The sequence below is a fragment of the Neolamprologus multifasciatus genome, chromosome 8, assembly GCF_963576455.1.
Source record: "Neolamprologus multifasciatus chromosome 8, fNeoMul1.2, whole genome shotgun sequence".
Lineage (NCBI taxonomy): Eukaryota > Metazoa > Chordata > Actinopteri > Cichliformes > Cichlidae > Neolamprologus > Neolamprologus multifasciatus.
Window position 1 is genome coordinate 11,514,595 of NC_140446.1, and position 21,653 is coordinate 11,536,247.

Here is a 21,653-nt window from a genome sequence, read left to right on the forward strand (position 1 = left end):
AACGTCACTAACCAGGACAGTTCCAACTAGCTAGCTAAATAAGTTTTGAAAGACAGACTTTGTTATTTTATACAATTTTCACTTAGCTGACAAGCTAGTATATTATCTATTAAGTATTTTTGACGTCACCAAAAGTCACCTCAGTATCGCCTGAACCGTCGTTTCTGTTGTCAGATTTGCACAGGTTTGCTAACACTAGCTAGTTTACCAGTATGGATGTCTTACGTCCACCTCTTATAAATATAAATGGAAGAATATACCGCAGGAACATAATTAAGGAAGAGCATTATGAGGAAGAGGAAGAGTTTTCTTACATGGGACCACCAGGTAAGTCGAGAACTATCCGCTAACAGGTAAAATACATGTTTGTAAGAAGCTCCAGATAATGCTTTCAGATTTAAGCACAGTTTCTTTTTTTAAAATGTGAGTATATTTCTGTGTTTCTAGATGATGAAGAGCTTGGAGAAGACGAAACCTGTGATACCCACTTAATTGAACAGAGTGATAAAGGATATCGCTGTGCCATCGATGTCCCAAGTGTTCTTTACAAGTGTGTCATCAACAGATCAACAGTGGACCCAGGCTTTGGTTGTCCTTAACCTTTCACTTTCTGAAAAATAATACAAGATTCTGTAAGCAGCATAACGTCTGTCTGTGTTTCTCTGTTTTCTTTGTGTTCTGTAGATACATCATTGGCAAAAAAGGAGAAACGCGTAAACGTCTGGAGTTTGACACAAAGACGTCTATTAACATCCCAAAACAAGGAGTGGAAGGGCAGATTGGTGGGGACTAAGGGCAAATGTCACTTAAAAACTGAACAGAGAGCAAAATATATTTCCCTTCACTCATTTCCCTCCACTCTCTCATTGTGTAACAGTCATTACAGGTTCCACCAAAACTGCAGTTTCATCTGCTGTCACTCGGGTCGAGGTCCTTGTTGAGAGTTTCCGGAGGAAGCAGCCCTTCACACACTTTTTGTCATTCCCTTTAAACGACTCAAAAATTCAAGAGGGATTCCTGAGATTTAAAGACGAGGTTTTGAAGCAATGTTCACAGGTATCTTCTGTAAAAAGGATCCAAAATATAACTGGTGACAGTGAGGGGCAGTTATGGCAATGTATTGCTTAAGGAGAGCATTTTACATCATTAACAATTTCCATGTTCTGTAGGATTATGGAGTAGAGGAAAGCATATTTCAGAACCCTGCAAAGCTCCACTTGACCATTGGCACCTTGGCTCTGTTAAATGAAATGGAAGTGAGAAAAGCATGTGAACATCTCCAAGAGTGTCAAAACTTCATCAGGTAAGGCTCGAACAAGGTTATTGCATTATACAAAGCACTTAATGATTTTGGTGTATGACTACAAAAGAAATTGCACTTTGAAACAGAATGAAATGTTAAACATAAGCGATCTAAAAATAAGTAAATAAAATAAGAGCAGTAAAAAATTTTTTTATATGTAAAACAATCACTGACTGAAAAATACTAACATTATAAAATGAAACACAAAATTATAAATTATACAACAATCAGTAAAATAATCCTAATAAAATAATGTCACACTAGTTCATAGATTTAAAGAGCCAAAACAATAAAATTGCAAAACAAAGTAATGTTTAACCTTCCTAATGAAAATCCAGGGTAAAGTTTAAAGATTTCAACACTTCCAGCTGCTGTTCCATCCGCTCATCGCAAAAAAGCTAAAAGCTCCCTCCCTTAAAGCTTTTGCTGTGCACTTAGGATCGACTAGCAGAATCCTGGTCAAGAACCTATTTGTTCATATTGGTTCATATTTTCAAAACTTATGTGGTGCTTTAAAAAAGGAGAAAAATAATTTAAAAATCATCTGTAACTGTCAGTCTTATGGGTTGGTAAAAATGTTTTTGTTCATTGGTGTATGCTTATACATCAGTTATTAGTTACACCTTTCAAGCATCCTTTTTTGTTTTCAGAGTGGCCTCTGAAAGCAAAAAAGTGGCCTTCTTCATGACGTTGATTGATCAAGGTGTTGACAACATTCCTCTGACATTGTGGTCCAGTTGCTGCAGATTTGTCAGCTGCACATTTATGAGAATCCATCATTCTACCCAAAATGGTAAATGGCCTGTATTTGTATAGCGCTTTACTAGTCCCTAAGGACCCCAAAGCGCTTTACACATTCAGTCATCCACCCATTCACACACACATTCACACACTGGTGATGGCAAGCTACATTGTAGCCACAGCCGCCCTGGGGCGCACTGACAGAGGCGAGGCAAAAGAGTTTTATTGAATTGGGTTCTATTGACTTTGGAGCCCAGTGGAATACAGTGAACTCAACTTTGTGAAACCAGTTTGAGATGATCAAGCTTTGTGACATGATTCATTATCCTGGAAACAGTCAGCAGAAGATGGGTACACTGTCTAATAAAGGAATGGACATGGTCAGTGGCAATTCTCAGATTGGTACTAATGGACCCAAAACGTGCCAAGAAAACAGTAGCCAAGCCACTACACCATCACCAGCCACTACAAAGTAAAATTGATCCATGCTTTCATTTTATTTACTCTGATTTGAATGTCGCTGGACTCCTCAGACCAGGCAACATTTTTAACATTTTGTTGAGCACATGCGAATTGTGGCCTCAATTTCTCGCTCTTAGCTGACAGGAGTGGCACCCAGTGTGCTCTTCTGCGGTTGTGCATTCAGACATGCTCTCAGCATTGCTTGGTTGTAACTAGTGGTTATTTAAGTTACTGTTTCCTTGCTGTCAGCTTGTAGCAATCTGGCCATTCTCCTCTGACCTCAGGTATTGACAGGAAATCTTTATCTAAATTCAGTGAGTTCTGAATGCAGTGTGTGGACTAGGGCTGCCACAAATGATTATTTTGACAGTCGACTAGTCCCCGATTATTTGACTAATCAGATCATGCGTCTATTGGACGTACAACGTACAGCTTATTGCACCAGCATGCATCTGCTCTTATATAACTATCATTAGCTTACAGCTTTAAGTGTTTAAGGTATGTGCTAACTAAAAAAAAAAAAAGACAAGATGATAGTTTATTAAATTTAAATGAAATTTGCAGATTGTTTCGGTGGAGTTTAATAAACTCAGCCGTCTGCTCCTTGCTATCTCAAATATAACAGGACACCGGAGTATATTCTCAAGCATCTCACACTTCTGATAATCAGTTGTCTGCTCGATGTTTATTCATCTGTGTAAAAACTATAACTTTAATCTCAGCCAAACCGATTTACTCAGGAACAAATAAAATACTGAAAAAAGCCCAAAAAATATCATTTTTAAGTTATCTAAGTGACTTATATATCATGTTTAACCTGAGTAGCGAAAGACGGGGGTGGGTTTGAAAACAATTTGCCAGCTCTAGTGAGCCTTGAATCCCGGCTAGCTATCGAGCTGGTGGGCAACAGACGTCTCCGAAAACGTCGGGGCGCTTTTGAAAATATGAAGAATTTGAAAATTCTTGATAAACTGAGCATATATTTGAGGTTTACACACCTACATTCTCGCCTGAAAATATGTTAAACGTTTATTTTGTGACCCAGAAAGAATAATAAGAGTAATATTAAAACTAACTAGCGGCCGCCCTTGTGGGAAACTGAGCAAGGCCGCACTATGAATTCTGGGACACAGTTTCTTCTTCTTCGGGGTTTAGCGGCAGCTGGCATCCTTCTTCATGCAGTGCTGCCACTGCTTCAGTCCATTATTACACTCTTAAATCCTACTACTTATTCCTGCGTCTTTTGGGATCTTACAAAGCTTCAAACGACGCGTCGACTATTAAATTGGTCGTCATCCATAGTCGACTAATCATGGCAGCCCTAGTGTGGACTGAATTGTTGCATCGTTGTTAACTTTCTGACCAAGTATCTCCAGCCTTATTTCTGAATAGGAGAACCTGTTTCATTGTACTTTACTACCTTGATTAGCTGTTTACATACCCAGACAGTTTCACTCTAACATTTATTTAAAAACAAAAAAAATACAGTTTGTGTTACACCACAATGATTTTCTTTGTCTGATTTTTCATTAGAGACATCACTGAAGGAAAACCTCTCCCACTGGAGTTGACAGGCATAGAGTACATGAATGATGACCCAGCAATGGTGGATGTTTTGTATGCTAAGGTCAATGTTCCAGATGGATCTGACAGGTTAGTACATCAGTGAATAGTTAAATAACAACATTACAAAAATCCAACATTTTACTGTTTTAACTTTATTTCTTTAATCTCTGTTCTATTTTAATGGCATCACATTATAGGTTGCAGGTGATTGCAGACAGACTGGTAGAGCATTTTGTCTCTGCAGGGCTGATGGTCCGAGAGTGGGACAGAGTGAAGCTACATGGTACTGTGATGAACACTCTGTTCAGAAAAGACTCCACAGGTAAAGACATAAACACACACATGCCAGCCTGACTCGCACAAAGGCATAGTAGAGAAGTTATTGAACTGCTGGGATCGTATTGATTGCTGCCGCCCAGTGAATGTTTGCCAATTTCCCCTCATATCTTTTGGCTTGGAGTGTAGCTGCAGTGACGACAAAGCAGAGTCTTGACCAATTCTGACAACAAAATTGTGCAGAGAGGAATCGGGGAGGCAGTTCTCTGTTTGGCCACAGTTCTGTTTACGTACACTGAGCTGCATGTTTTCCAAGTACTCTGACAAAAGCTTCATTCATTTTGGACATGGATCAAGTCCAGGAGCAGTTCTCAAATTTGTACTGGGCTTACCAGGAACACAACACAGAGACTGTGCCACTGCTGACCATGTTTACCGCCTTGTGGATAAGCCCTATTAAAATTCAGTTTTTTTCATCTTCTTAGTCCCTATTTCACAAACTAATTTTACTAACTAAATGTCCTTGATTTTGCTCGTACTGTTGTAAAGCCACTGACAGGTTCAAGTAAACATGTTAGTTTATCACTGAGATAACATATCTGTATCTATGTGTTCTGTGCTTTATTGATCAGCTTGTTCTTTACACTCTCGTGTTTTTACAGTGGAAGATACGAGCGCAGCAGGACGTCAAACCGTCAATGAAAGAGAGGCTTTTGATGCCAAAAACATACTAAAGGTTAGCTGAAATTTACTACTGTTGGATTGAGACACATACTCACTTCTTGACTGCAGTTAATAATAATATGGTAGGCAACAGCACTGGGCGGGATGGAGGTGCAGTGGTTAGTAGTGCCAACGCCACAGTAAGACGAGTGCTAGCTTGAGTCTCCTTGACTCCTGGGGCTTCCTTGTGGCATATGCATGTTCTCCTTGTGCTTTTCTCTGGGGGTCTTTGGCTTCCTCCCACAGTAAAGATTGTTTTGGGTGGTCAAAAAGCCTAGATAAGTGCTATATAAAAGCCAGTCCATTCAAAAAACGTTTTACTGTATTGGCACAATACACATAGTTTCAATTGGTGAAAAAAATAAAATACAGTGTTAGAATTTTGTGTATATACTAATTGGGAAAATGTATAAAAACTCTAAAATGCATAAATAAATGAATACAAATGCATCTTAATTGCTATGTTCAGGAGCTTGCAGCAATATTACACCATCCAATTGATGCAACATTGTTTTTGTTTAAAGTATATTATGTATAGATTTTCCAGCTGTGGTTGACTTGTCCACAGCTCGTCCCATATGATCTTGTCAGTTAATTGCTTCTTTGCTCTTTTAGTGAAAAAAAAAAAAACGTGAAAATTGAGAGTATTGTATTGATTTTTGGTTCTGATTTACATTTATCTTCTTTAGGGAAAAGGTATTTTCATTTCACCTGGGACAAATCGATTATGTTCTCACATTAGTTGTGATACGAGCTATGTAATTTAACGTTAAACCACCTGATCTGCTTCACGGCAGTCCAGGCTCAAATCGTGTTTAGTTATGACTTCATGTCCAGTTGGGAAACACTGATGCACTCTTGTTTTGCCACCCTGAAACTGAACCAGTAATAACAATTTCCTCATGTGCTTCTCCTAGTGTGATATGTCAAAATTGGCCCCCCTCCCCCCACCTATTTTTTGTGTCACAGCTGTAGACCTTTTATATTAAAAGAGGAGTGAGCCTCAGGTCTGAAAACTGAAGCCAACCCTGACTAGCTTGTAATTTTTAAAGGGGTTTTAAGCAGTAGTTATTCAGGGTTTCTGATTGTCCTTCAAAGTTTTACTTTGGACATTGGCTACATAGGATTTTTGTTAAGCTACTTAACACTGACCTATGATTCAATCATAAAAGAGGTTCAAGGAATGAACAAGTGCTGCCTACACATAACAACCAATATTCAATTTTGTCTTTAGGCACTTTGTTAGAAATTGCTTCTTGTAAAAACATATTATTTGTTCCAATTTCTTAACTTCAGTCTATGAAAAATTCTAAAAATAACAGTTTGACAGGCATAAAATAATATTTTGTACCAACAAGGCGATTCCAAATTAGGTACTAGCCAAAAACTTAGCATATCTCTGCCTGGTAAGCAGTGTGTCCTTAAAAAACTTAAGAAAATGAAGTGAAGTGAACAAAATAAGACGTGACAGACACTGAACACTACATGAAAGTGACACTTTTCAAAACAAAATTCTGACAGAAATTCTAAAGTTGAGGCTTCAAAGCGAGCCCACAAATTAATGGGTGTTTCTGTGTCTATCATTTATATACAGTCTGTGCTGACTGACTACTGAAAACCTGCTATTATGACAGAAATATTAGGGAACACTACTTAAGAATGTACTTTATTAGCAGTTGTTATTTTTGTTAAAAAATAAATAAATAAAAATAACGCACCAGTACAGCTCAAAGACTCTTGGTTGTTTGTGTTGTTTAAAAAAAAAAAACACTTGTCAGAGTCAGGTTGCAAAATCTTCCTGGTGGAGTTTTGACAACTGAAATGTGACACTGGAGATGAAAAGCTCTGACATTCTCCTCTACAGAGAAGGTCTTTGTTTGAATAACAACATTGTTGCTGCTGTTTTTTTTTTCTCTGAAAGTGACACAGAGGTAGCAGGCAAACACTCAGCCACCTATAAATATGATAATACCATGTTTGCGACAGCTTACCTTGTTTTCACAATAGAATTTGACAAGCAGTTTTTAACTTTCTAACACAGTGCTGACTGTTTGAAGTCAACACAAGTTGTCCTGCTGTGTTGTAGCACACGGTTGTCTGAAATAGTCTTGAATGTATGTATATATATATATATATATATATATTTGTATTTATTGTATTTTTTTTAACAGGTTTATGAATTTAATGTGTTTTCATTACAGAAATTTGGTGCTTACTGTTTTGGAGAGTTTGAGCTGAATACTGTCCAGCTGTCCCAGAGATATTCAACAGACTGCACTGGATACTACAGCTCTGCAGGGAGCATCAGCTTGTCTTGAGCTCATGCAAGAGTGAGCATATACTGAGGTGGGAAAATTAATAAGGTTTATAGCTTTGAGAGCACTGCAGCATTCTTGATAGTTCTGTCCAGTAGGTGGCAGCATAGATTGAGTCATTTGGCTGTTAACAGAGAGGTGGAGATTGGGTCATGGTTATCCCTTTAATAGAGAAGAATAAAAAATATTAGATGTACTTTTTAAACCACAGTGCCCAAATGAAACATATCCAGCATGTCCAGATTAACACTGTCAGATTTGATTTCAACACTTTTAAAGTGTCTATATGGGTCCACACCAGAGAGTGTTAATTTAACTCTTTTTGGAGAGTTGGTACGTTAACTCTGATTTAGTGTTAAACACCAAATCTCTCTGGAGTTGATAATTTAACACTTGGTGTTAAGAGTTTATATATTAACTCTCAAAGAGTATTTTAGTTTAACTACGTAAGAGTTATCTTCTAATTAATTCTAAAAAGCGGGAATTTTACTGTTCTGAACTTCTAGAAATTTCTTTTGGAAATAAACATTTACTAAAAAGATGCAATGGTTTTTGAAAAACATTTATTCTGAACTGTGCACCACAATTTCAAAACATTTTCTGAAAGATGTAACAGTGTACATGTTCTCACTTTCATTAGAATTTCATTTATCAAAAGGTCTGACATAGGTGAGCTGGTAAATGCAAATAACAGCATTCTCATCACTTATTTCAATAAATACAAAATACAATATGCATGTCCTTCATTCATCACTTTGTGGAACTTCAACGCACTTCTGCTCTCCCCCATATTCCATCTTCACAAGCATATCCTATGTGGAGATTGAATAAAAATTAGTTGACACTAATTAATGGCACAAATCAATTGCAGCACAGAAAAAAAAAGGAATCCTTTTTGAGCCATTACTTGTGTAAAGTATTTTCCCAAAAGATAAGGACACAGGCAACAGGTAATACTGAACTAAATGTAAAACCTCAACCTTTTTCATTTTTTCCTAAACCGTGTGCACAAAACTCTGGAGGGATCTAAATGCTAACGTAGAACTCAGTCGGGACTCAGGACGTCTGCTACTGCTGTTTGCTCGTTTTTTATGGGAGATCGTTTTCAGGCTTCAAGTAGCACCATTATACCAACATTTCACATTGTAGACATTGTTTTAAGTGTATTTGACCAAGAAATTTGATTGAAAATTCACATGCAAGCTTTTTTTCAAGGCTGTGGTATTTGCCCGCAAACAATACCTTTCAGCTAGCTAAAACAGCGAGCGGTGCTATCAGCGAGCAACACGGCTAATGCCTTTCACACAGCTTTGTCTCAACTCCAAAGAGCCACAGAAGTAAAAGCTAATAACAATAATTGAAACAATCTTTGAAAAAATGACTTACCAAGCATGGCAAACAACTCAAATATGTAGAGCAAAATGTTCTGAAACGGCTTCACTTCAGCTTCGATTGGAGCCGTGCTGGGGGCGGAGTCTGTGAATTTACTCTATTAGTGTCATAGCCCCTGTAGGAGTTCAGAGTTAAGAGGTCAAGAGTTAATGTTTCCATTGTAACACCTCCAGATTTGAAATAGAAACACTTATTTTTAACACTCGATTTTAACTACTATCATTTTACACCTCAGAGTTACATTAAAAGAATGTGACTCTACTTAGAGTAAAATTAACTCTAAGACTACTAACACCAAAACATTTAACACTTTTGAATTTGCTGTGTAGAAATCTAGTTAAATGGAATTTTCAAATACTTGTTTTTATTTAGTTTTTAGTTTTATTCCACATTTTTTTGGCCTGGTATATTTATCTGACAAGTATTTGAAGATAAGATTATACATTAAAACATTTGCTCTTTCATGTATTCCTAAGAACTAAAAAGCTCATAAAATGTATAACATTTTAATAACTTTTATATTTATATCAAATGAAGCAGAGAGTTGCAGGAAAAAGAAAATCTTATAATCCTGATCATTGTAAAAATGAATAGTTTATGAAAATTAATAGACAATTTGCAGTTACTTCAGCTATTTCTGTAATGGCCAAAGTAGCTACAACAGTAAACCCATTATTGTAAAATTACCTCTAACAGGAACACATATAGAAGCCGTTAGGAAAAACATAATAGAGGACCTTATATCATTACATTCACTGGCCGCTTAGTTAGGTACATCTGTTCAACTGCTCGTTAACACAAATGTTTAATCAACCAATCACATGGCAGCATCTCATTATATTTAGGCATGTAGATATGGTCAAGATGGCCTGCTGAAGTTCAAACTGCAGTATTCTCTTTGGACCCCTTACTAACTAAGCTTAATTTAAATACCACAGCTTACTTGAGTATTGTTGCTGACCAAGTGCATCCATTATGGCTGCTGTCAGCAGGACAGTGCATAGTTTATACTGCTGTAGTGAATCTACATAGAGCCAGTGACGTACCCTATGGAAGTGGCCAGTGCTGTTGCCAACATTTCTATCTGCATTGGCTTTGTCGACGGGGATGTGTAGTTATAATCCTAGGGAGGTGCATATCAGGTTACAGCGTAGGGTTAGAGAAGGGTTTGTTGTTACAAAATACCTATGGTGTTGATTTTACACAGAAATATAAATACCAAATTGTGCCATGCCACAAAGCTCAAAACATCTTAGTGGTTTCTTAAACATGACAGTGAGTTCACTGTTCTCAAACAGTGACCACAGTCACCAGATCTCAGTCTAATAGAGGACCTCTGGGATGTGATGGAAAGGAAGATTGGCATCAAGTATATGCAGTCTGTATCACCTGCCTGATGCTGTCAAGTCAATGTGGACCATAATCTTTGAGGAATGTTTCCAGCAGCACAGTAACAATTTCATCTAAATATTTGGCTTAATTTACAATCTTTGCATCTTGTTCATGTTTACACTTTACACGGCATCCCAATAGATTCAAATGCAGATCTTCTGCCAAACTGGCTTCTATAGCTGTCCAAACACTGGTTGAATTTCATGCTGCTCTAATCTCTTGCTTGCAGTACTCTACGTCATAGCCATGATTTACACCTTTCCTTTCATCTTTTCAACGCACTGCCTCATGAAAGTGTGAATGCATCACCGATATGATCTTTCAGACCTTTTTTCCCCCCTCCAGCTTTTTTTTCTTTTCCTTTTTCTTTAAATCTTTGCCTTTCCCACATGAACCTTGTCTTCACTCCCGACTGTCAACAGTGTCAGTGAATACAGACACTTGCTTTTGCCATCACAGCTTTTTTTTATTTTCGCTTTCCCCTCAGCTGGCAATGCTCTCTGTTTGGAATGCAGGAGGGTGATTGCCAGGCAGCCAGAAGTTACACTGATAAAAACAAAGGGGTCTTTTTGTTTGTCAGCTTTGCAACCCTGTCCTATCCACCCTCCTATCCCAGCAGTGGCATGATTTTCTTTTCTTCTCTTTTTTCTTGAAGCTGCTTGCACAGATTCCCGTGCAGATTTTGTTATTGGATATAGACTAGCCAGCTGAGCTGTCCATACCCTAACTATTTCATTGTCTTGGAGTGGAATCTTTTCCGACCTAGGACCTGGGACCTAATTAATCATGCCCAGAGCTCTTGACAGCATGCTTTTTAGTGGATCAGGATTGCATCCAACATAACAGCACTCCAGCTAATAACAGAATTCTGACACTTGCCAATACTATTGCTCCTAAGCACAAAAAGAAAGCATCACAAGGCAATTGAAATTTGATTGAATTCATTGAGACTATGCCTCTGTTTTTCTTTTGGCAGGGACATGATTGAGGATGTTTTGCACAGATGTCCGCATTAATGATTGTACTGAAAACACATGAGGAAACATACGTCATCTGTAGACACGGACTCTGAAGACAGATACAATTTGTCCTGAGACTTAATATAACGCATTCAGACTGACTGTTTATTTAAATGGCCATATGTCTTCTTAGTTGTATAGATCGGGAGCATATTGGATTATGGCTGCAATGAAGGAATCATTTCTCACTATCAGACATTCATATTGTCTTGATAAATTGGTTAATTATCTATGAAATGTCAGGAAATTTGGAAACATGGGTAACATTTAGGATGCCAGATTTTACATTGATAAGTTGGAAGCAAACATTTAGTAAATGGTTTTTGAAACTGTAATTTAGTTTTAATTGAGTTAAAAGGTTCGTGTTTAATATTTAATAAATTTTCAGTCTGTTTTCAGCTATAAATGTGTCCAAGTAAGAATTTGCTCACAAAAAGATTGATAGATTGCTACATTGTATAGATCATTTAGCAAATGTTCTTTATGTCTGTTATTTATATAGAAAGGACATAATATAAAAAGTTGCTGAAAAAATTATTACTACAGTCTGTCTTTAAATCACTTGATTTCTGTAAGGCTAAAGTCCCAAAAAGGCCTAGAAGACCGGTCAGTAAATCCCCTGCAACCGTCGCTCTTTAGGGAAAAATGTATATCGACCAAGTCAAGGTTGGAGACAATTGCTCGTTAAAACTGGTTACAAGCAGTGAAAACTGTGACCAATTTCACCTTGTGTCTGCCAACAACCTCCAGGAAGCACTTGCCACCAGCCAAAGAATATACATTTGACCCTAACCACCGGTGCTTGCCAGATGTTTGCCAATAGGTCTCTGGGACTGTGTGACAAGGGCCTAATGCTCCAATCAAACTAGGAAAAACAGTAGTTGAAGATCGTGGCATGATCATGACTACTCAGCCTGCGATGGTGACCAAATCTCCAACCACTCGCAGTCAGTTGTTCTCTTCAAAGAACCTTTGGTACATTAGGTTGGCAATAAAACAGCAATAACACAATCAGTCTGCTAAGAGTTTCTAATTAAATGTTGCATGTTTGCATATTTTAAATGGATAAATCTGCAAAAATAGCAAATCTGTTACAATTTTTTGCAAAGCTGTTGTCTACACACACAGACAAACATATTAAACAGAAATATCTGAAACAATTGTTTCTTGACTGGACACAGTTACACATTTTTCAAAAACAGCCTTTATTGTACTGCTAACATTCCTAGTAATGCCCCATGAGGTCCTAGTCAGAAAAAAGAAAAAACTTTGGCTATGAAACCACATGTCATATTTCCTACACCATGACACCCTGTTGTCACAGCGTAAGCAATTTTACGTTTCATCTATGAGTGGTCAGAATGTCACGGCTTATCTGTAAACATAGTTAAATGTGGCTTTGCATGTCCGTGTGGGTGAGCTTGCTTACGCACTGCCCGACATACATAGTTTTTTCTGTCTCTGCCACATCCCTCTACCTAATTAGTCATCTCCGCAGTCCCTGCAGTGAGAACATCCAACTAGACCCTTAAGATTTCAAAACTAGCATGAGCCAATTTAAATAAGACTGATAAATGAGACCCCTGCATCTGTTGGTGTTACCAGCGACCTCTTTCCCTTTGTGGATCTGCGTCTCTATTTCTAACGATCTAAAGAGACAGAGGAGTTGGGATTTTAATTAAAACGTTACACATTTTAGCTGTTTATGCAGGCATGTGTGCATGTGCTTGTTTACATGCACTGATAAGCATTTAGAAGGGCGGTAAACGACACCCACTGAAAATGTGCCTTTGCAGTATAAAACAAGCTGATAAAACCTTATTTTCCAGCCAATTTGTTTTTGTGATTTTTAAAAGGATTGAAAGCAAAAGCAATCATTTCGTTGAGACTGCAACACTTTTAGAACTTGCACTGAACTGTTCAGTAATAAGAAATTCATATCACATTTGGTAACTGAAGTCTTGTTATCTTGACCAAGTATTGTACCCCCCACTCCCCCAACTAGATTTGCATAGTTAATTTCATGGCAATGTTCAAAGTAGCCTTTTTAAATGCAAAAGCCAGTTTTTAAATGGGTTTTACTTGATCAGTGTCAGTTTGGGTTTTTTTTGTTCTTTTCTTTTTAGTACATTACGGATTTTGATATTCAGAGCCACACTTTGGAATTTTTCATAGGGTAATTAGAAATTAAGCTTTCTTTCCATATGGAAAGCGTTAGCGTCTGCTGGGGAAAAAATAGATTTTGGCTGACAGACATGACCTTTAATACAGTAGATATGTTTGATTTGCATGCTTGGAGTAACTAATGACATGCATCAAATCAATTAAGTGCCTAATTACTTTTTAAGGTCACAGTAAGGTTTGCTCAGTGTACACTCAGACTGATACAAAAAATATTTTAAATCAAATATGACATATCGAAAGGTAGTCTGGGCCTTTTTGTGCCGTGTATTCCTCTAACACACTTGAATCCAGTTGTATGAACTTATTCACTTGTGTCCACAGGAAGTAGAAAGGGGCTCTATAAACAATCCTGCTAGACAAAACTGAAATTTTGAAACTGGATATCATTAAGGGTGAAATATGACAGCGTGCCCTTTTTAAACTCTCTTATGTTTGACTCTCCAGTCGTGTGTCACCACCGACTGAATTTCACACTGATCACTCTGTCACTAATAGATGTAAACAGGGCCTTGATGGAGAGCCAAGGCTAGAGTATTTGAAATGTCTAATATGTGTCTCTAGCAAAAAGGCAGGTGATCCCTGCACCAGCTCTTTATCATTCAGAGTGCTGAGTCTGGAGGCTGCCTGCAGCTGTCCACGTCTGTTTACTGCTGGAGGCATTCACACAGGGAGGAAAGGCAAAAAGCCTAAAGTCTTTGAACAGTAAGAAGTCATTCAGAGCTACTGTTTACTTTATGTACACTTAGCACTACAAGATTTTTAAATGGGGCTGCAGGAGATTATCATCACCAGTTACATTCTGTTACTTAAAAAAAAAAATTATACTTTAAGCTATGAATTGTCAGGAATTGTTGAACATGTTGCATATAAGGACCCAAATTGCCTCTCAAAATCTAGATATGTTCCATTTACAGTAATATGAAAGAGAACAGTCATTAAATCCTCACATTTAAGAAGCAGTAGCTAGTGAACGTTTTGACATTTTTGTGTAGTAAACAATAAATGATAAATGATAAAACGTTTGGCAAAGGACTAAGTCTACCAGATGTTTGACAGATGTGTATACACAATCAGCAGACACGGTCGAGATGACCTGCTGAAGTTCAAACTGAGCATCAGAATGGGGAAGAAGGGTGATTTTAAGTTACTTTTCAGAAACTGCTGATCTGCTAGGATTCTTCTACACAAGCATCACTAGTGTTTACAAAGGATAGTTTGAAAAAAAGATAAAGTATCTAGCAAGCAGCAGCTCTCAAAAATATCTTGTTGATGCCAGAGGTCAGAGGAGAATGAACTTACTGCTTCAAGCGATAGGAAGGCAACACTAACTCAAATAACACTTGTTACAACCAAGCTATAAAGATGAATATCTCAGAATACACAACACCCCAAGCCTTGAAGCAGGTGGGCTACACCAACAGAAGACCATACCGGGTGTCACTCCTGTCACTTAAAAACAGGAAGCGGAGGCTAAAATTTACACAGGCTCACCAGAAGACTGGAAAAAATGTTGACTGGTGTGATGAGTCTCGATTTCTGCTACGACGCTTGGATGGTAGAGTTAAAATTTGGGGTAAACAACATAAAAGCATGAATCCATCCTACCTTGTATCAAAGGTTCGGGGAGGAGGTGTTAGTGTAATTGTGTGCCAGATATTTTCTTGGTACACTTTGTGCCTTTTGTCTACTTACCGTGTCCATCGTGTCTTCTGAATGTTACTTCCAGCAGGATAACACACCACTCCACAAGGCTCAAAATTATCACAATGTTTCTTGAACATAACAGTGACTTATCTGTGTACAAATGGCCTCTACAGTTACCAGATCTCTATCTAATAGAGCATTTTTGAATATGTGATGCTATTATGTCAACATTGACTAAAATCTCTGAGGAATGTTTTTAGCAACTTTTCGAAGTCTAGCCACAAAGAATTAAGGCAATTGTTAAGGCAGAAGGGGGTCCAGTAAAGTATTAATACTGGGTTGACTGGTGACTGGAGTACTTGTGACCTTCTTCTTCTTTTAAGATGTGCAGCCCAGTGCTTCATGGTCTATTTTTTGAATGATTTTTGAATGAATATATCTGTATATTAGGCCAGGAAGGAACAATGAAAGCACTAAGAGTCAAAGGAAACTGTAAGGTGGTGTTTCATAAAATCATGAATGAGCTCAAGGTTCCTAAACTGTTCCGGAGAGCACTGCAGAGGTGGGTGATTGCTGTTACTGTATCACTAGTGCTGCTTTACAGAACAAAATAATGTAATAATACAAGCACATATGATGGTCAACACTCTTATTTCAGCACTAAATGTGAAGGATGCTTATACAAAAGCTATAAATGTTGTGTCATCTGTTTATCACGCAATGTGAAATTCCTTAGTGCATCACTTAACACTCAATTGTTTATTTTTACTGTTAGTATATAAAAGTGCAGCTGATGGGGATTTGTTATTTATAATAGCTTAATAATACTGAGTAAAAATGAAACTCTGTACTGAGACCGAGCGTGTCACAGTTCAGAGTATTTGCCATCTTCTGTTTATTGTGCACGTTTAATTGAAAAAGGTGCTATACTCTCTTCCACCTCTGCAGCAGCTGCCTGCAGTGCAAAACAGCAGCTTTCAGTACTTGCCAGGAAAAGGCAAACTGCTGTCAGACTGCTCTCAACTAACTTTGCACTTTTAATAGCTGAGTGACCCAGTTTGAATCCTATTGAATTAAATCTATACACATTTATAGCAGCTCTACTTACAGCTGTAAGTCACTAAGGATTACTTATTAAATGTCTCCCCGTGTGGTTTATTCTCTCAAAATATCTTCTTTTGATGGGATTTCCTGTCCATGATCCTGTTTACAGGCTATTTGCTTTTTTTCTTCTTCACCATGTCGTTGGGTACCTCCAACTGGACATACACAATTCACACACACACAAAAGCAAAAACCACAGAGGGGACCTTTGTAAGAAAACAAGTACTTTGTTACTTTATCAATATTTCATGCCTTAATGCCCTTTACTGTACTGTAAGGGTCCCTTTTTATTTTTATTTTCTGTACATTTGTATTGCATAATTGCATATGGGCATGAAGTAACTGACTTAGAAAGTCACCTGTACAGTAGTGTGCAAAAGTCTTGAACCACCCATCATTTCTTTATATTTTGCTTCCAAGTTGAACTATCTTGTATTTTTTTTCTTAAAGTGGTCGTGAGCAAGGGTTCTCCAGGATCTTGGAAGGTCTTTCAAAGTTTTTCTTTGGACATCGGCTGCTTTTTAAGCAACTTAATGCTCACCTATGAATCATTCAAGGATAAAAGAGCAATTTATTCAAGGGATGAACCTGTATTGTCCACACATAACAGACAACTTGGCAATAAAAATACACAGTTTCTTTAATTGAATCAACAAATGCCAAAGGTAACACAGTTTGACAGGCAGACAGTTTTTGCACCAACAAGGTCACTCCCAAAGTGCTATTAACTGAAAACCTGCCATATTTTAGCATGATGTGCAGTGAGTCCTTAAGCAATTTAAGGAAACTGGACAAGTCGAGGGTGGAAAAGAAGTGGCAGGTCTATGTAACAATCTAGAGCAGATGAACAGTATCCAAAAACTCATGTCCTTAAGAAACTGGAAAAGATCCAGCAAAGACCTGACACAGGGCCTGAGAGATGCATCTGACCCTGTTTGCCAAAATCTCATCGGAGATGATGTCAGTTAAAGTGGCTGTCAAGAAGCCATTGTGTTGCCAGTGGCAACAGGTCTTGTTAAGTGACACATCCATATTTAAAATTTTTGCTTCAAATCGTCATCACCATATATGGAAGTACAACACTGAGCGTGTAGAGCCATCCTTAAAACACAGTGGAGGCTCTATCATTGTCAGGCTGTACGGATGAATGGATTTATAAATGCAGAAAATAGTTTAATCAAACAATCATACCAAATACTGACTTTCAAGCTTGTTCGAATTGTATGTACGCTTGGACACATTTTAAAAAGTCGCTGCTCCCATTTTCTTAGGAAAATAAAAAGAGGTGGCTCAAGACATCTGAGAATTTATAAGCAAGTAATGAAAGAAAATCAGCAGACTAATTTTTAGATGAACATAACGGTCAGTTGCAGCCCTGGGGGTGCTTTAAAGCAGCGGTCCCCAACCTTTTTTGCGCCATGGACCAGTTTATGCCCGACAATATTTTCACGGACCGGCCTTTAAGGTGTCGCGGATAAATACAACAAAATAAAACTAGTACCGGTACCGAAAAACAAGATTTATTCATAACACACGTGAAAAGACTCAGGAAAACTGAGTTAACGATAAAAACGATAACAAAATAACGCTGAAAACCGATTAAAAACCCTGCAAACCTGAGCCTCAACTCTCGTGGCCCGGTACCAAACGACTCACGGACCGCTACCGGTCCAAGGCCCGGGGGTTGGGGACCGCTGCTTTAAAGTACAGAATTCATCTCTGATTATGTGTTGCAGGTCTTTGATGAACACGACAGCAGGATTGGAAATGTTAAGAAATGCTCGCTGATGAAGAAGTTCTTTCCTGACAGCTGGACACGGACACGACGTTACAGCATCTTTCCTGAATCTTATGTTGAACTCATCTGGGAAAATTGGGATTTTGGTTGTTTTCTCATGCTGTATATTCTGTTTTGATTTGTCAGGAATAAACAAATGTCTTTTGCATCCAACCATTGCCTTCTGAAATTAATTGTTGTGTAGCAGAAATTCCTGAAGTGATCTTTAGGGAGCAGTTACATCACTTATAACCAATGTACATCTGTGATAAGGTCCAAAGCTCCTGTTGAGCTTCGCAAGCTGTTTGTGAGACAGAAAAGAGACTCGTTGTTTACATTTGTGGATGGGGAAATATTAACAGATAAGGAAGCCTTCAAGTTTTTTGCTGCATGGAGTCTTGCCTGATATTCAAATGAAGCTTCCCGTCCCTCTGCTCCTTTTGTGTAGACTGATTACGCTCGGTGGAGGATTGATATGGTTTATCTGCCTAGAGAGGAGCAGGAGGAACCGATGCCATCAGCTAATCCCTTTACAATTAAAGGCACTCTTCCACAGCGTGACTCTTGATGTGTAGAAGAAGATGTTAAACAAGTTGCATGGAGCTGCTTTTATGTTTAAGATGCAAGAGGCTTCACATTGTGCTTTTTGTTATGTGTGATTATACAAGTTTTGGTTAAATGAACGTGAATATTGTCATGTTAGGCACATTAAAGAGCATTGCAGTCTACTTTACTGTGAGCTCTGTTCTGTGAAAGGCTGTAATAGATGTGATTCGGCCATGTGTTGATGGCTTTGAATAACATAAAAGGGTTTATATACATATAGCATTGTCTTCTTGGTTGGTATATTTATTTTAAAGTGCCTCTTGTCATCAAAAATTACTATAAAACATCCAATAGCAATAAATATTTCTTGGCCACAGAAGGGTGTGAGAGCATGACACCTTGAGTTAACTAACATGATAATCTGAGGTGTTTCTTCACATCTGAGTAAGACATGTTTCTAAGTATTTGATTATCAGAGAAGTAAAAACACTCGGTCCCTGTGTTGCTACTCGTATATAGAAGAGCAGCACTCTTAAGAACTGTCTGCAATTAAAATAAATAAAATAAGGCTCTTTGGAGTCTTTTCCCTAAAGCCTGTTATCTGAAGCAATGAACAGCTCTCAGCATGTTTTCTATTCGTTTTTTTCCCTTTCATTCACATTGAAGATTCCCATAGGAGACTTCCTTTGCAAGGATCCAAAGAGATGCTTCCAAATAACCTCTTAAATTAAAAACAAATCTTTAAAAGCTAATGGTGCAAAGCAGAATAGAGTCTTTAAATAATTCTAGGTGACCCAGAACAGCTGTGTAACCATTAATCTGCAGCACATTCATCCAGACGAGAGTAATGACGACCTCTTGATTAATACATCATGTCCACCACCTTGTATTCCTGATGTGCGCAGCAGGCTGGCACTGTGGGACATTTCTCCTGTTGCCCTTGCATCGCAGTTCGCGAGCTCTGCACAGTCAGGAAAGCCTGCGACTGCCACATCAACTATTTTGATCGCAATGTCAGAGTTGGTTTGGCCTGCTAAGCAGCATCCCAGAAATGTGATCCTGCCTCCTGGCTACTCAGCCACGGACAATATTGGTAATCTTAAACATAAATGAATCTGAGCAGAGGGCTGGATTAGGTTTATCTTCATGGGGATGGGATGCACAGCAGAGGGAGCGAAGGAGGAGAGGGCATGCAGAGTTTAGGCAGCAGCAGGAATAACGTGGATAGACTTAAGATGATGTGCAGCTACAGCAGAACTCGAGGTCATAAAGAATGGGGGATAAAAGCCGCAACGCAACACATTTAAACTTGTTTCGTTCCACAGTCCATCTTTACAACATCATTTGGTGCAGGCAGTCAAACCAATGAAAGTCTCAGCATTTTAACATCAGAAAGGTTGATTTATAATTAGAGATTAAGCCACTAGGAAATCTATATATGCACAACACAATAATGAGGCAGCTAGTGTTTCCCATGTGTTGCTGAAGGTATAAGTATATAAGTACGCTAACTCATAACTTCATAAAATCACTTTGGCAGCACAAATTGTTACATTACTCAATAACAGTTGAGCGTTTACTCAATACAGTTCAAAGAAATGTTGAATTTCCAGTGCACTGTATTACCAACCTGCCATAGCTAGCAAAGGCCCAGGCTCGTCTGCAAACTGGTTTATGCTCATTGCCCATGTATCTGAGTCATCTTAGTCTGAGATTGTGGTTGTATCTTATATGGTCATCTCTGCACAGAAGCACCACCCATTTGCTGTTTTAACCTTCTGTCTACAATGGGCAGCCAGTTAGAGGAAAGTTTTAAACAAAGCGTAGCCAAGACAAACCGTTTCACTCAAAGGCCTGTTCACTACACTTCTTGTCACTTTCATTTGCATGAAAGCAGATGAAATGGATTCACAGAGGTTTAAGCTTTCTAGGTGGACAGGCTGAGATCCCTGATGTTTAACTGACTGTGTGTTACGCTGTGATGATCGCTTCCTTCATTTTTTCTTGTCAGAGAGTTAGATAAAAACAATGGCGCCAGTCTTCATTCTGTCAGTTAACTGAAAAGAGGGATACCCGGCACTGCTTACTAGCACTTTCACAAGTCAACATTTAATAAACTTGAAAACATCACATTCAGGTTTTGGGAAAAGGGAACAAGAGGCGAATCATGAAATCTTCTGTAATGACACATCCAATATAATACAATAAGCATTGTTTTGAGTCCATTTATATCTGATGTCAGATTTTAGAGTGAGATAATATAGGATTCTGACATTGGCATCCTCTCCCGGTGCTAATTTTAACATAAATGAAACCTCAGTTGATATGAGGCCTTTTGGGACTCTTCAGTGACCACTGGTAGTCCGGGGAACCATGTTGTGGGCACTACTTCCTTATGATATCAACTAAATTGCAGCAATTTTCCTCTCATTTCCTTTTCACTGTCTGAACCCAGATGTAGGCATAGGCTAACTGGCATTCTTCCAGAAAACATTTATTCTACTTGTATGATTCATTTACAGTGTGACTGTTAGGATTTCTGAGTGTGTGTTTGTGTGTGGGCTGAAAAAGTAAATCAAACAACAACAAGAAGACGCTGAAATAATGATTCAAAGTGAGCACAAATAAATGATTAGCGCAGGATCTAATCTCCCCTTTAACTCTCCTTCTCCCTCCCTCTCTCTCTCTCTCTCTCCCTCATTTCCATTCAGTCTGTTGAGGCAGCAGCAGCAGTCTCGTATGTGGCTCATTGGCTGGAGGACAGCGGCAGGAGCAGCAGCAGCAGCAGTAGCAAGAGGATACATCCCAGACCACACTGCCCGAGCACCATGGTGGCTGTGAGAATCGTTGCTTGCCTGTGTCTGCTGGTGGGCGTCTCGCTCCAGGTGGACGTGAAAAGTGGGAAAGAGGCAGGAAAAGCCGGGAATTTCATGGAAGATGAGCAATGGCTGTCAACCATCTCCCAGTACAGCCGTAAGATCAAACACTGGAATCGCTTCAGAGACGTGAGTGCTGTATTTGGTGTAATTAACACAAGCATGCGTTGTCGTGTCTTTAGCTCTTCCTATACTGGGCTTTCAGAGGTGTTCCCCGTGGAGAAAGCGCAGGCTGGTTTCTCAGGTGATTTTTGCGCACAGTTAACTGTCAACCCGAAGTGCACGTATACCCAGTTTTATCAGTTTGTGCATGAGAAATACTTTGAAAAATGA

The 21,653-nt window shown here is 38.5% G+C and overlaps 2 protein-coding genes across 4 annotated transcripts in view; both read left to right on the forward strand.

Annotated features, from left to right (window-relative positions):
* Window positions 1-21,270, forward strand: ascc1 (activating signal cointegrator 1 complex subunit 1). Of its 3 annotated transcripts, none has more exons than XM_085169470.1 (10): window positions 1-327; window positions 448-550; window positions 685-782; window positions 878-1,056; window positions 1,170-1,303; window positions 4,040-4,159; window positions 4,270-4,394; window positions 5,011-5,084; window positions 7,273-7,417; window positions 21,156-21,270. In XM_085169470.1, the coding sequence occupies exons 1-9, from the start codon at window positions 213-215 to the stop codon at window positions 7,387-7,389; spliced, it is 1,065 nt and encodes a 354-aa protein (XP_085025596.1). In that variant the 5' UTR covers window positions 1-212; the 3' UTR covers window positions 7,390-7,417; window positions 21,156-21,270. The 3 variants fall into 3 exon arrangements, with proteins under 3 accessions (XP_085025596.1, XP_085025595.1, XP_085025594.1); XM_085169469.1 differs by lacking the exon at window positions 21,156-21,270 and adding an exon at window positions 11,147-17,186; XM_085169468.1 differs by lacking the exon at window positions 21,156-21,270 and adding an exon at window positions 17,858-18,072 and having other exon boundaries at window positions 2-327.
* A 2-nt stretch (window positions 21,271-21,272) lies between these two features.
* Window positions 21,273-21,653, forward strand: part of LOC146512578 (testican-2) — a 47,726-nt gene continuing 47,345 nt past the window's right edge. Inside the window, exon 1 of the mRNA XM_085169466.1 lies at window positions 21,273-21,458. Within this exon, the coding sequence (XP_085025592.1) occupies window positions 21,273-21,458 (186 nt within the window). The remainder of the gene's footprint in view (window positions 21,459-21,653) is intronic.

Excerpts from the sequence above, each read along its gene's own strand:
- ascc1 (XM_085169470.1), top strand. The coding sequence starts at position 213 with ATGGATGTCTTACGTCCACCTCTTATAAATATAAATGGAAGAATATAC. Across the intron at positions 783-877 it reads AGGAGTGGAAGGGCAGATTG|TCATTACAGGTTCCACCAAA; the intron begins GTGGGGACTAAG and ends ATTGTGTAACAG. Across the intron at positions 5,085-7,272 it reads ATGCCAAAAACATACTAAAG|AAATTTGGTGCTTACTGTTT; the intron begins GTTAGCTGAAAT and ends TTTTCATTACAG.